This window comes from Eulemur rufifrons, chromosome 29 (assembly GCF_041146395.1).
Source record: "Eulemur rufifrons isolate Redbay chromosome 29, OSU_ERuf_1, whole genome shotgun sequence".
Classification (NCBI taxonomy): domain Eukaryota; kingdom Metazoa; phylum Chordata; class Mammalia; order Primates; family Lemuridae; genus Eulemur; species Eulemur rufifrons.
In genome coordinates this window covers 81,999,664-82,014,650 of record NC_091011.1, presented here as the reverse complement: position 1 = coordinate 82,014,650, position 14,987 = coordinate 81,999,664, and the positions used below count along the sequence as shown (strand labels likewise).

At 54.7% G+C, this 14,987-nt stretch overlaps 1 protein-coding gene across 2 annotated transcripts in view; it reads left to right on the top strand.

Moving 5' to 3' along the window:
- Window positions 1-6,882, top strand: part of PLXNA4 (plexin A4) — a 346,342-nt gene extending 339,460 nt beyond the window's left edge. For both annotated transcript variants that reach the window (XM_069461824.1, XM_069461825.1), the window contains 2 exons: window positions 4,516-4,666; window positions 6,787-6,882. In XM_069461824.1, the coding sequence (XP_069317925.1) occupies window positions 4,516-4,666; window positions 6,787-6,882 (247 nt within the window). The remainder of the gene's footprint in view (window positions 1-4,515; window positions 4,667-6,786) is intronic.
- The last annotated feature ends 8,105 nt before the right edge of the window (window positions 6,883-14,987 follow it).

Sequence of the window (14,987 nt, the reverse complement as noted above, 5' to 3'; positions counted from 1 at the left end):
CAGGATTTACCCTGGGCCTCTCTTCAGAGTGAGTGCAAAAGGAAAGCAAGTGAATTCAGGAAGACTCACTAACTCTGTCTGTTGAGGAGCATAGATGATTCTATCAGCACCCATGCTAGCTGGGGTCTAGAATTCTTTATCTGCCCATCCTTTCCACTATCCTCCCACCCATCCTCCCACCCATCCTCCCAGCCCATTCCTGCCTCCAGATACCTTGCAAAGCTAGTGGCCTGTGGCCCCACTGTGGACTCTGGATCTTCACTTCCTCCATCCACAAATTTGTACTTTTGCTTGTGGCCAAATCTAGAGAAGGGGAGAAGAGTCTCTTGGTCTCCCATTAACAGTTAACTGCTACACTCATCTCACAGAGCAGAACTCAGTTGTGTTGTCACCATGAATTGGCGTGTCATGGTCAATAGCAGTAAATTTGCATACTCAGTAGTGATTTCCTCTGATTTTAACTCGGAAAAGCTTCAAGGTCATCCCTGTTGCAATGCTGGCCTCAGTCACTTGCCGCCAGTTGGCTTTCCCAGGGAGGACATGAGTGGAGTGACTTGCAGTGGCCACTGGGGCTTGGGCTGGGGGTGTGCCACATGTTTGAATTCCATCTACCATGTGTGCCATGGCACGAGAAAGATTAAGAATTTTAAACATTTAAATATGATTCCTAAGGAAACTGTCCAAATATATAAAACTGTGACATCTGCCCCTGGGAGCAATACTAAAGGTGAGATGTAGACATTTCATTAATGTATTAATTAATCCGTGGGTCAAACATTTATGGTCTCCATCATGGGTGTATGGGGCACTTGGGACATATGGGACTTGGTCCCTTCCCCTCCAGCAGGCACTCATCAAGCACCACGCGCTGCCGTGGTGGGGGCTCGAGGGGAAGGCTCTCATTCTGCTGGGCCTGGAGGGATTCATAGGGGAGAAGACTTTTGTGCAGGGCCTTGGAAGGCGAGTTTTGGGGACATCAGAGAATGAGGTCAGAATATCTTGCACTTTGAGGCGTTTGGAGGGACGCCAACACTTTGTTCTTTGCAAGGAGTTTAGGGCGTTGGAGACCATCTTCTCAATCACTAGAGGGCTATACCCAAGGCAGAGATGAGAGGCTCCCCACCCCACCCTGGGCCCGGGCTTTCTGCTCGCATGTCCCCCTCCCACAGGGGTCCACCAACATGAGACACAGCTGTCTGGGCCCTGCCCTCTATGGCAGCTCCCCGAGGCCTGATGTCGGGGCCCAGAGGTCCTGGCAGCCTACCCGATGTGAGCTAACTCAGCAAGGAGACCTGGGCACGGTCAGTGGGGGGACCCAGCCCCACTTCAGCCCTGGCCAGTTCGAGGGGACTCCTGGGGGACTTTGAGGATTCCAGTCCCTTCTGAACGTGGACTCACCTGCAGGCAGAAATCCCACGGGAGCAAGTTCAAGTACAGGGCCCAGGCTGACCTTCCCCTGCCTCACCCCAGCCAGCTGATGAGAACACTTGTTTGAAGTTCGTTAATGGGGCTGAATTGCATTCTTTGCAATCAATAAGGCCTCTCAGTGGAGGAGCCCAGAGCAGAAGCCAGAAGAGGAAGAGTGAGAAGGAGGCAGGTGTGCACACGGCAGAGGGACTGCCACTCGGGGTCATTATCAGACTCCAGGGTGCTGGCCAGGGGGTGGGGTGGGCAGAGCCCTGGAGGGGAGCAGCAGAGGTCAAGGCAGTGTCAGCAAAGCCCTGCAGAGAGGGTGGGACCACCTAGCACCAGGCAGGGCTGGGGTCAGAAACAGGCTAGAGTGTCGGCACTGGGCTGTCCGTGGCCACTCAGCTCAGCTGACTTAGAACTTGCTGAAGATGAGGTCACGTGGCTGGCCCACCTGTAGGCTGTTGTCTGGCCACAGACTGGCACTGGTCGGCCCCAGCCTCATCAGTGCCAAGGCAACAGGAGAGAGACGGAGCTGCTCCCTGCAGACCTGACCTCACTGTGAGAGGGGGCGATGTGTCCAGGAGAGGCACGTCACCGCTGCCTCTGGATGAGATCAGAACCCCTGCCCTCCCCACCCCACTCTCAGCCCCCCTCGCCAACGTCGCTCTCTGTCTCTCTTTCTTGCACACACACATACTTTCTAAGTATTCTCTTTGGAGAAAAGGACTGGGCTTGTGCACCCTGCCACGAGGCAAGCCATTGTGAAGGGACAGAGTATGGGCATCTGTTGTTCCCAGGGGTGGGTCCCTTCACTGTGGTCCCTACCCTGGTTTCCCATACACCTTGGGGGCCCTAAAGGCAGCAGCAGGAGCCCTGGCACTGACGGCAAAAAGCCCAGCAGAACCATCCGTCTACTGTGAAAGGCCTCACGGGCAGGCAACAGGAACCGCAGGCATCTTTGCTTCTGATGATAGCTGTGTCCTCTCAGTGGGAACCTGGGTTTTTCATCCTGGTCAGAGGCTCTGATTGTCTACAGGTGACAGAGGAAGCTTCGGACCCGGCCGTGTTATCCAAGCTGCGTGGCCAGCTGCTGGCCCGGAGACCAAAAGTGAGCGAGGTCATATGTTCATGTTTGTTGCCAACACGATCTATCTGGGAGGAGAACCCTTCACTTGGCAAACACACCTTGCTTGGCAGACGTGGGATCCCTGCAGGAACGATGGCACAGATCTCCTTGGGAGTGGCAAGGTTGGAAGCCACTGTGGAAGTCTCGGGTCTCCCACTATAAAATAGAACATTGGCATTTATGGCATTCCAGAAATAGTGGCAGTGAATCGAGTCTCTCGCTGGAACTTTTATACCTGGAATGCCACTAAATTGCTCAGAACTCTGTGCATTGAGGTACCTGAGGATGTGTTTGGGGATGAATCACAGGCCTTGAAGAGAGCAGAGATACCAAAATGAAACGGGACAAGGCATGGAGGCCCCAAGGGCTCGGAAGATGAGGCAAGGGTGGAGGAGAGGGAGATGCTGTGGAGGACGCGAGTTCACGTGGGACAGAGGAGGGGACGGCCTCGTCTGAGCCCCCGGCTGCTCTGAGAAAGGCCATGTCATTAGCTCTGTCCTTGTTGCTTGTCACAGCAGTGTGTCATGGGCCGAGACCTCCTGCCTGGCCAAAATGCTACCAGTTCAACAGAGCAGTTGGCACAGTGTCTAGTGTGTGGCTGGGTTCCTGAGGGCCGTGGGAGTCCCCTCAGACCAGCCCCTTCCCTCGCAGGAGACTCCAGGTTTCATCCCCCTCCCTCTGCCTCCCTGTTTTCCAGACGGAACGGCAGGTCTGCAATCCCAGCACAGCCGTGGCCCAGAGCAGGCGGCCAGCCGACCCCTCGCCAGCCCAGCAAAGCTCTGGTGGCAAATTGAGCTGTCATTGTACTGCAGGCCCTTGAGCTGATGCCCAGGCAGCATAGGAGTGCCACCGCTACCAGCCTCTCACCCAACCCCTGGGCGCTGGTGGGGACAGGCAGAGGTTGGGGAAATAGCCTGCGACTGATGGCGTCCTGGTCAGAGCAGTGAGGGGTGCGGCTGGGCAAACACAGGGTCAGGTGCAGAGAAGACTGTCCCAGAGCCTCTGGTTAAGCCCTGAGTGCTGAGAACTCCCAGGTCCGTCACCAGCACAGCCGGAGAGTGAGTGCCTCTCCTTAAGCTGGGTGCCCAGGCGTCTCACTGGCCTTACCGTCGTCCCCACCCTGGAGACTGTCTCCCCACCCACCCTTCCTGATTCTGGGCTCCCAGAAGAGCCTTCCCCAGCATGGCAGCCATGGGGACGCCGTGCCGGCTGGGCCGGGCTGCCGCAAGGGTTTGCCGAGGCCTCTCTGTCTTTGCTGTGACCTGTTCTCTGTCATGTAGTCTGCAAACCCGAAAGAGCCTGGGAGAGGGTGAGAAGTGGCGTCTTTGGGGCACTGAGGCCTTTAGTTTCCTCATTAGGAAACTGCACAACTCCCCTCTGGCGGGGGAGTTGGGGTTTTGTGCATAAAATGTCAAATTGCAGAAATTAAAAATGTAAATGCTGGCATCTAATTAACCAGTTGACAGCAGTGCACAGCTGCAAGTGACAGTGACGGATTGCCTTCTGCCAGTCTCTCTCCCCTAGCGGCCCCAGCTCCGCCCTGTCCCATTTAACCCCAGAGCGCGGAGGACAACAGGGAGAGCAACTGCTTGGAAGGGCCTTCGGGCCCTGCTGGAGGAGACTTCCTGTGTCTGAGCACAGGGAGGGGCGTTAGAGGGAGTCTGCACCACTCGGCGTGGTAGCTGGGAGCAAAGCAGATGTGCGGGGCGGAGCCCCTCTCACTCCTGGTCCCTGTCCTGTCCACCCTCCGACAATGTCATGGCCACTTCCCAAACGCCTGCCCTCTGTGCCTCCTGCATCCAGAGCCACAGAGGGTTCCTCCTCGGCCAGACCCAGAAGCCCAGATCGGGGGGAGATCACCGTGGTCCCCAGGTGGCCACGTTGGGCCAGTGGCCCCAGACCCGGTGCTGGGAGTTTCCATCTCTCCTCTCTGCTCCATGTGCACGACTCCAGCTTCTTCCTCCTCCGTCCCTCGGCAGGTATTACTCAGACATCGGGAAGATGCCGGCCATCAGCGACCAGGACATGAACGCATACCTGGCCGAGCAGTCCCGGATGCACATGAACGAGTTCAACACCATGAGTGCACTCTCGGAGATCTTCTCCTACGTGGGCAAATACAGCGAGGAGGTGAGCGCCGCCCTGCCCGGGGCCTGTGGGGAAGGAAGGGGCAGAGATCAGAGACAACCCTGCATGGCTTCATGTACAAGAACAACCCCCTAGATACCCCCCACCCCACCAAGGAGACTCTGTACCGCCAGGACTCGGGGGCTGCGCTGCAAAGGCCATGATGCTAGAAACTCTCCCATCTGTAAATCCTGCATTTATCCCTGTTCTTCTCAGATGGAGAAATATCTGTTTCTTTCATTTTTTTCTCTTTTTATTCTTATTTTCTCCCCCGCTATTCCTTCTTTTTTATGTCTTCCATTTCTCTCTCTGATCTAATTCTCTTTAAACGAGCACTCCCCACCCCAATGGGCAGGCTCTGTGGGATGGTGTGGTGTGGTGTGTTGTGACACAGGATAGAATGAAACAGACAGAAGAGAACAGCGGCGAAACAATGAGACCGGCTGGCACAGAACAGAACAGAGTAGGATGTTGTCAGCTGTTGTGTTCCCTAGCTGGAAAGCCCCACCGGCAGTAATGGCCACCGTACACTCTGCCTTCTTTCTGGCCAGTACAAAGAAATGGGAGTTTTCTTGGCTGTGGGAGGGTTTTTTTGTTTTTTGGGGGTTTTTTTGGCTGTGCAGTTTAGACCAGTGGCTTCAGAATCCAGATTCCCTACATCTGAGCAGCAGCCAAGCCCCCTTCTCCGCGTGGCAGTAGTAAGAGGAGCTGAGGCCAGTGCCCCGGGCTCTCTACTTTCTCTCAGCCTCGCCACTGGGCGGAGTCTGGGGACCCAGGGGAAAGAAGCAGCCCCAGCAGGCCGACTCCATGACCCTCAAGTCAAGGGGAAGCCCTTGGGGGAGGGACCCCTGACGCGAGTCTGCAACCAGGACTGGTTCTGGGCAAGGTTTCCACCTGCCTGCGGCAAGGCAAGATAGTAAGGATGGTGTAGACGGCAGCAGCCTCTTCTTGGAAAGGGTTGTCCCTTAGTCCACAAAGGACTACACAAGTAGTACACCTGTCTACTCTTGGTGTTAAGATGTCCTGTCTTTATGAAATGACAGTGCCCATTAATGATGGCTCTTGGCCAGCCCAGCTCGAAAGCTGGCCGACTCTATCTTGGTCTCCCCAGTTGAAAATACATTAACTGGGTCATGAAGGCCAAAGCCCTGGGAGCCTCCCTCGAGCCTTCAGCTTTCTCTTCACCTCCTCGCCCTCTTCTCCCTCACCCCCGCCCTCTCAGACCCCTGCTTGGCCAGTGGCTCTCAGGCGCAGGCGTGGTGCTAAAGGTGCCCCCGGCTGTTGTCAGACTCCGTCCTCTGCACTGGAGGCGCACTAGCAGTTCCTCCGTTTACAGGTGAGGAAACAGGGTGCAGAGAGGTTACCTGTTTTGCCCCAGATCACTCAGCTAGAAACGGGCAGAGTCTTTATTCAATCCCACGCTGGCTGCGTTTGAGTCGAATTCCAGCACATTTTCCATCAGGGGCCACAGCTGCTGGCTGTCATTGTCCTCCACCAAGCGTCTGACCTCAGAAAAGGCTTTGGTCGACATCATCTGTCAGGCGTTTATGACCAGTAAAGCTTATGGCCTTACTTTTCTAGGGATGTTTGTATTTTTAATAGGCAAAGTTAAGCCAAATGACTTTCTAAAATGTGGAATTTCAGGCCTCAGGGAGCTGATGGAGAAGGTTTTCTTTTTCTGGAAGAAGGGGTGGGATGTCTTAATATCCACGACATCACGTTCCCGCTAGTCACGGAGCACCACACCTTTACACCAGATATGGAACTCTCTGCTGTTGAACCTGCGGGGAACCGTAGCATTTTGGCACAGGCATCTTCAACAAAGACACCGTTTTTGCAGGCAATAGAATCCACACAGTCACTCAGACATGCTGATGTGTGTGCCGGCATCCTGTGCTCACCGCCGTGTGGGTGCCCCACGCTGCACCCCAAGCCCAAGTGCCTCCCACACCTCCCCACCCGTGTTGCTCAGGCCACCGACTTACCCGGTGGTATCATGGATGCACATGCACACACCCACGTCTTCCTAGACGTGGACCACATCCACGCTGTCTGCATGCCCGCTAAGAACACAGACAGACACACACAGACTAGTAACCTCCCTGTTCTTGGCCCTTCAACAGATCCTTGGACCTCTGGACCACGACGACCAGTGTGGGAAGCAGAAACTGGCCTACAAACTAGAACAAGTCATAACCCTCATGAGCTTCGACAGCTGAGAACCGTCCTTCCAGGGCCATCCTGGAGGGGGGACACACCAAGCCGTGCCTCAGTCTAGATTATCATCTTTACCAAGTGCAAGTTCCGACTGGCATCAGCAGCATCCCCTGAGCAGCGCTGTCTCTTTCTCTCTCTCTCTGCCTCTTTGTTTCTCCCTCCTTCCTGGCTCCCTTCTCTTCCAGTTGCTCTGCCAACGCGACTGGACCAAGCCACTGGCCCCCAGTGAGTCCAGGGATGTCCGGGCCCACGGTGAGGGAGCTGGCCACAGGGTGTCAGAGGGGCTCTGCCCCAGCGTCTCCTGACCCGCACGTCAGCAGCAGGGCCCAAACATGACGGGGAGCCAGGGACAGAGGACGTTTCTGTGCTGCTACTTCACCCTCCACTTCAGGAGCCCCCGCTTTGGCCCGAACCTTGGCCCAGGGAGGAGGCAGTGAGCTCAGTATTATCTGCACTGGGAAGACACCGCCTGGCTCTCCCTCCCCACAATTCGCTCTCCGAGGGGTCGGTCAATGGTCTGGAGCTGTGAGAAGAGAGGCCACACCTCCTGCAGACGGCTGGAGTAGGGCATCTGTGAGGAGTCAGGAGGTGCCCCGAGAGCTGCCTCCCACCTGCCGAGTTGTCATCCAGAGGCCTCCTGCCCCACTCCAGGTGTCCAGGGGGAACTGCCCGCCCAGATGCCTCCCTCGCTTGTGGAAAGCCAGGCAGGCGGAAGCATAGTACTTGCATTCCACCGTGGACATGCTCCCAAGCTTCTAATCTCGCTCATAGCGGCAGAAATGTCACATGGAGGGGGAGAAAAGGAAAGAGTTGCATCTACTCTGGAAGCAGAATAGTAGTGTTCCATTCATCCCCAAATTCAAATGAGTCTCAACCACAGTCATAAGTCTAGTTCATTGCCAGAACCCTGAGTGCTGTCTAGAGAAAGCATCTATCTCCACCCTCCTTTGTCACCCTCATCAAGGGTCAGCGTGAAATGCAGGGTGCATCCAGGAGATTCTACCTCCAGCCGTCTCCATGGCTCCATCCCTACCATCCTTCCCGACAACTCCACAGTGGCTGGGCCAACGGCCCCGTGCCTGTTCCCCCTGCAGGATCTGGTGCCAATGCTATGCAGATGACCTTGTCACTGGACTGTCCAGACCTCCTTGTGAATGAGTTCATCACCGTCTCACTGTCTCTTTCATCATTCCCCTTCCTCATCCCTTCCGCTGTCATCCCTGAAAGAAACGCACTCAAGCACAGCCTCGCAGAGACAGACCAAAATGCCAGCCGACCTCAGCTGCCAGCCCGTCCTGTCTGGGGGGCACTGAAGAGCTGATGGACCTGGCTGGACTGGGAGGAGGGACACATAATTGGCCTTGGCCCTGGCATCCATCTGTGCATCTGTCCTTCCATCTGTGGGTGTACCACGTTGGCCGTGCTGGCGAATGTGTGCTCAGAAATGGATACTAGGTGAGCAGGGGCTGTGGGGAGAGAGTCTAATGGAGGGTCATGGAAACCTGTCATCTTAGAGAGACCGTAGGCGCCACCTGGTCCTGTCTCCCGCCGTAAGCAGGAACTCTCCGGGCAGCTCTGCTCTGGAGCTTTCTGCCGCCGTGGGAGACAAGAAGCATCCTCTAAGGTGAGGTGGAAGCCAAGGTTCCACGCACAGTCTTGCCTTCACTTCCTGAGCAGCAGACATCGTTCCCTGCCATCTGCTCAGAACGAACCCCACTTGGGGGAGGAACCACACCATTTCCAGCAAAGTCCATGGAGCATCCTGTGCTTTGAAGAACACTCGCCCCTTTGGATATGAATACGTGCACATGCGTGTGAGCGCATGTGCGTGCATGTGTGTGCGCGTGTCTGCCCCAGGAGTCGGTGGAGAGCACAAAAAGACCTCTTGTCCTATGTAGGAGGATTTCGAAGTGTTTCTCTTCCCTTGCCCCTTGCTCATCTACTCATCCTGCAGCTTCAGGACATTTCAACACTCGCTCTCTATGCTGAGAGCCGGTGGCTGAAAGGAGAGGTCACCTATCCATAGGAAATCAGGGTGGTCACCTGCCAAGGCCCGACTGCAGTGACCCAGAGCAGGGTGTCACATGGCATTGCAGAGGACAGATGGCGGAAAAGACACAAGAAACCTAACGAACAGGAAGAAGAGAATGGGGAAAAGATGCATTGGAAGGGGGAAAAAATAACCAAAGGTTTTGGCAAATGTAGTACCAGGTGGAGAAGCATGGATTTTTCTAGGCTTGATCATTTTGTTTCCTCCCGATGAGTCACGGGACCTTGCAGACCAGAAAGGGTGCGTGTGGGAGGCAGGCTGAGGGGGCACCTTGGCCACCCAGATATTTTTGCACATGTGAAGGGTTGGGGAGGAGAGGGACATGAACATATTTAACACAGATTTGCTGGATGGGCGCTGTGTGTGTGAGTGTATGTATGAATGAGTGTGTTTTGATTTATTTTTTAAGTTTTGCACAGTTAGAAAAAATGAACAAGCAGAAAAAAAAAAAAAAGACTGTTACCACAGTTCTGCTGAAGCTTTTATTTTTTACCAGATGATTATTATTGTTATTGTTACTTTGGCGGTACAGGACTTCCCCCCCCCCCCCATGTTTTTGTTATAAGAAAAATTTCAAGCACCTCAGAGGAACATAAACGTCAGGAAGGAAGAGGAGACAAGGAAAGACCAGTTCCTGACTTTCCTCATTTCTCCTGGGGAGGGGCTGGGGCAGATTTTACTTTGGCTGCTGGGGTGGGTTGTCTCTGGTGCTTTGCCCGCAGTCCCTGTGGCCTGCCTGGGGACTGAAAAGTCAGAGCAAGTCACCCAGAGCCACAGCCCATCTTGCTCATAAAAATTCTCTTTCTTTTTCCTGTTTGTTTTCCATTTTTTCCGTTTGGATTCTTGGTGCATGTGTGAAATGTTTAAAAGCAAAGACAGGCAATGTTGTCAAAAATCTGTCCTGCCCCCCCCCCCAAATCTTGTCCCCGAACTCCCCTGCGGGTCCTCTGTCTCCCCTCCTGAGAGCTGCCCAGGTGGCCGGCAGGCTCCCAGGGAGAAGGGGAGGGGGCAAGCTCGGTGCTGAGGGTGGGAGGCCTCCTCGCGCCTCCCTCTGTGTCAAAGTCGTTTGCCGTGTCCCAATCCTGTTGAAGGTGAAGCTTCATCTCGCTTGAGGCCTGGGCAGAGGGCAGGGGAGGAAAGGCGGTCTCCCTCTCCACCCCCTAACCCACCCCTTGCACCCCTTCGCAGGTCAGAATGGTACCAGATCCCGGAGCGGACGGTGGGTGTTGGAGGGAGAAGGGCCGCAGGCTGGTAGTGGTGGGGAGGAAGGAGCTATCGGGTAGAGGAAGCCGAGGCAGAGAGCTGCGAGCTGGTGGTTTCTCCCGGGCACAGACTCCCCAGGTATGAGCTCTGCCGGGTTTTTCTTCTTCCCTGTAAGGAGAGACCCTGACATTTCTTGGTAACTGCAATTAGTGCCACTAAGTGAAGTTGGCCACTGTGTCAGTTACTTCCTCAGGAAAATATTTTCTTGCCTTCTTGTTTCAATATGGTTTTAAATTTGAGGACAGAAGATAAACTGAGTGTCCCACGGGCCAAGGTATGTTGCAACCCCAGCGTGACACCCACACCCAGAGCCAGACCCCAGAGCCTCCCTCCCGTGAGCCCGAGGCCGGGGAGCGAGCTCAGGGATGCTTGCGTGGGGCTATGCTCAAAAGAGAAGTGGTGTTCAATAAATTCCAAAGTTTGAGGCAGATTATCAAGAATTGTTCCCGGGGAGAAGCAGGAGTTGCCACCAGGTAAGATCTCTGGCTCCGTCCCCTTGGCCCCAGCTCCTGCTCCCAGCCCAGGTTAATGTTGATGTGCTGTCCGAGCACCCGCCCCCGGCTTTCCTGTCCCTGAAGTCCCTGGTGCCATGTCCCCCGTTGCATGTCTGCTTCCCACTGTGCTCCTTCCCCTGCGGTGACCGTCCTCCTCCTCGTCCCTCCTGCACGTGTAGTCTCCTTCCCAAGGCCATTTGTCCACCTGAGGATAGGAGCTGCTCAGCCCTCTCCGCAGACAGGCCGGCCGCCACAGTCCCGCCCGTCCTGCCCCACCCAAAGCTGCCTCCTTCGTCCAGCCAAGGCTCTAGGGGTCCCCCAGCAGAGGAGCCACAAGCAATGACTTCCAGATGACCTCCCCTGCAGGAGGCAAGCCTCTGCCCCCGTGTGCAGACCTCAGTGATCTGTGATTGGAACGGGTCTCAGTACCACTCGCTTTGACTGCAAAGGGAAGCTCCACTCCCAGCCCCTTCTTCCCCAGGACCAGGGCGCTTGCTCTGACTTCACAGTAGACCAAGCCAAACGCTTAACCAGTGAAGGGCCAGTAGCAGCTGTCATCAAGAACAAACGTCCCCGCCTCACAGCCGGCCAAGAAGGGCAGGAAAGACAGACATAGTGACGTGCTCTGCAGGCAGAAGGCCCAGAGACCCCTCCCCTGGCCCTGGCCCTGGCCCTGGCCCTGGCCCTCGCCCCTTCCAGGAACAGAGAGCCCCAGCAGGCAGTCCCAGCCGGCTCCTAAAGGCCTCTGTGAGGCAGTTCTGCGAAGGAGTAACCTCCAGGCACCCCCTGCCCCAGGGGATACCCCGCCCCAGGCAGCTCACTGCCCTGGCCGCCACCCCGCCATCGCTCTGCTCCCCTCAGTTTCCCCGTCAGCTCTCTGGACAGGCCTCCCTGACCCCTCAGCCCCTCCCTTTTAAAAAAAACTGTGGGCTGTCTATTTAGGGTTCCATAGCCCTTTATTTTTTGTTTATGTATTTTAAGAGTTTGAGAGCAAGAAGGGAGCCCAGGTGTGGCTGTAACGCCGGATTGCTTGGGAGAGGGAGAGGGGTGCACAACTCTTTACCTGTGGCTTCCAGGGAGATGAGGACAGCCTCAGGGGCCAGGCAGAGCCCCCTCCACCGCCCACGCACATTGTCAAGGAAATGGGCTAGGAAAGTCCCCCGGTGTGGACTTGCCCTGTGAGGGGAGGCGTCCTCCCTGGCTCCTGATGTTCTTGGAGCGTCCCCTGCCCTTCCGATGGACGGAGCCCTGGACACTACCCCTCCGCCCCCCTCTGCCACCTCAGCCCACAGGCGTTCTGCACGTAGCACACAGGAGCCTTATTTTACAAAGTAGGAAACTGAGGCCCGGCACAGGTGACATTGAAGAGGCAGCTCCTCAAAGGGGCTGGGACACTCTTTGAGCCTCTTCTCCTCATGGTGCTCTAGGAGAACGACTGGAGAACGACTCTGTAGCAGTTTGGAAAGTAACCCCCTGCAGTAACCGTTTCAGACATTCAAGAGAGAGGTTGTGAGGTTTTTTTTTTTTTAACTATAAATTTTTGCTCCCCCATAAAATTATTTTTTTATTAGGGGGAGTATCCAAGTTTAAAAAATATATAGGATTTTTAAGTTATAAAGGTGATACATACTCATTAGAGTCCCATTTAAATTCCTTCAGTAGACTGGCGACTACCAGAAAGTGAAGCATAGCTAAACGAAACAAAACAAAATCCCTAATGAACAAGAAGGGCTTTCTGTTTGTATTGGCAGAGAGAGTGAGGTGGTCCAGGTGGGCCGGCTGTCCTTGGCGGGGGAGCCTCACCCCTGTGATCTCTCCCCAGTCTTGGCTCTCCCGGCTGCCCCCGGGGTTCCTGAATCTACGCTGTGTTCCTATCAGCTTTCCCCAAACTGCAGGGAGGCCCTGGTAGGGACTGGACATGGGGGGCACCCGAGTGTCCCCTCCCCCAAGAATGCAAAAGCAAGTAGACTTAGTCTATGCTGCTCATCTTCCCCTGGCTCCTCTGTCAGGAATTCGGACTTCTTTCTGTTAGTATCACTGATCCTTTGGCTCAAGCACACTTTGGAAGGGCTCCCTTAGGAGAGAATTCAAAACAGAGGATACAGTTAAAGAACAACCCAAAGGACACTTAAAAGCAGAGACCACCTTGCCAAACAGGACTCCTGAGTGCTCACACGTGCAGGTCTGCAGCAACCCCGGCACGGGCGGAGACGGGACACACACATGTGCTCGTCCGTCCCCCTCCCCCCTCCCTCCCCAACGTTCTTGTCATGTCAGCTTGTTGGCTTGTTAAACCTTCCGTTCTATACACTGAAAAGCTAGTTTACCTCAAAGACTCTTGTTTCCATTTGGAAACTCATGACGTTGTGTTTTAGAGTGCCCTCCGCCACTCCCTGCCTGAGCCTGGCGTCCTTGAGACTCGAGGCCTTTGCTCAGCGGTGTGTTGGCTGCTCTGAGCAAGGTCTCCAGGCCTGGAGAGGGAGGGAAGGATTGGATGCAGCTGCCCTCCTCCCCACTTTAGCGTGTAGGGACCAGCCTATCTCTTCCAGCAGGGTCCTGCCAAGTTACCATAGCAACCAGCAACTCCAGGGTACCACACAGACAATGGCTCGGCGAGCTGAAGTTGGGGGGTGGGCAGGAAGCAGGGGTTCTGGCCTGGCCCGATGACCCAGAGTTTAGCCTCAAATGCTAGAGAGGAAGAGGAGAAGCAGGAATGGATGGAGGGGTGGTTTAAGGAACCAGCAGGGGTCCCAGTCTCAGAGAGAGGCCATTGGAGGACGTAGGGCAGGTCATCTCTGCTCCAGGCCCCCCCTTCCAGCCCCATTCCACTCTGTTTCAAAGTAAAGCCCCCACCTCAAACACTGACCCTTTGTTAGAACAAAGCAAAACCTACCTTTAGACAACAGTGTTACAATGAGCCTCAAATACAGGTGGAGGAGATCGCTAAGAAGAAGAGGGTCTTCTGGTTTTGATTTTAAAGAAGAGTATCCTAGTAAGATTTAAAAAAAGATTTAAAAAAAATTTTTAAAAAAGAAACCTATGCTATTTCAATTGGAGCCCAGCTGTAACTTGGTAAAGGCAAGCTTCTGTACCTTTGTTATAATTAATTGTATACCTGTGTATGTAAATATAAGGCATTCCTATTTTGCAGTTCAGAACAAAAAAAAAAAACTTATTTGTAATATAGAATAAAGTTTATTAAAAAATAATAAAAATGCAGTTTGGGATTCGGGGTCTTTCTTTCTGTGACTGGTGGGGGCCGTGGGGAGGCTGGCCATGAGTCGGTGACAGGCTCCAGTGTGCAGAGATGCGGCACCTTCTCCCGCCAGCTACGTAATGTCTAAACTCAACCACCAGAGACACGTCCTTTTACTTAAGGCCACCTCCCCTGTCCCCTGCTGTCCCCAACCCCCTCCCCAAGGGCCCCTCCAGGAGCATGCGTGGAGAGTGTTCAGTAGGGATGGACCTCTGGGAGCCACCGGGAGAAAGGCAGGAAGTGACTGCATGAGTGTCCACAGGGGCCCCAGCCTGGCCTTGTCCTCAGCATGTCCCACCCACAGCCAGGATCCTTCTGAAGTCTGCAGGGCTGCTGGGCAGGGAGCCCCGCTCCACAACGAGACAGAGCAGTGGCCCCTATGTGAGGAGGGAGCACCTTAGGGCAACCATGGGGACAGACATGGGCACCTGAGAGGGGAAACCAGGCTTCGTGGCCTCAAGACCTAGCATGACCAAGCGGACTGAAATCGACCAGAGTGGTTTGTATTATTTTCTCAGTAGATCAGACTCATGAGGAAAGCGTAGTCCACAAACCAGGAGGAGATGCTCTTCCCTTCTCCTAAACAAAGACACAGGCTGGATGGGGATGGTGATCTCACCCTGAAGGTTCACATTAAGATTCCGCACACGACCAAGTTCCTGCCACGTTGTCAGACTCCTTGCCTGTGTGATACTTTACCAGACCGACCACCATGACCTTGAGCAGACCACGCCTCTGTGCTTTTGTTTCCTTATCCATAAAATGAAGATAGTTCTAACTGCACTACAAAGCCCAGAAGGTTGGGGCAGGCCGAGTTAGACAACTACAGTGAAAAAGACCTGGTGCGCTATGAAGCATTGTACATACATGCAGTGTTATTAGTCATGAAGCCGATACTGCACACACAGGACTGGATTGGTCCTGCAGCCTCAATAGCAAACTTAGCTTAGCACAGTGTCCTGCACAGAGTGCTCAGTTAACCAGGAATGGAGGGAGACGGGACAGACAGTGAAACCAGGTGGAAGCAATCAGCTGCAAAGCTGG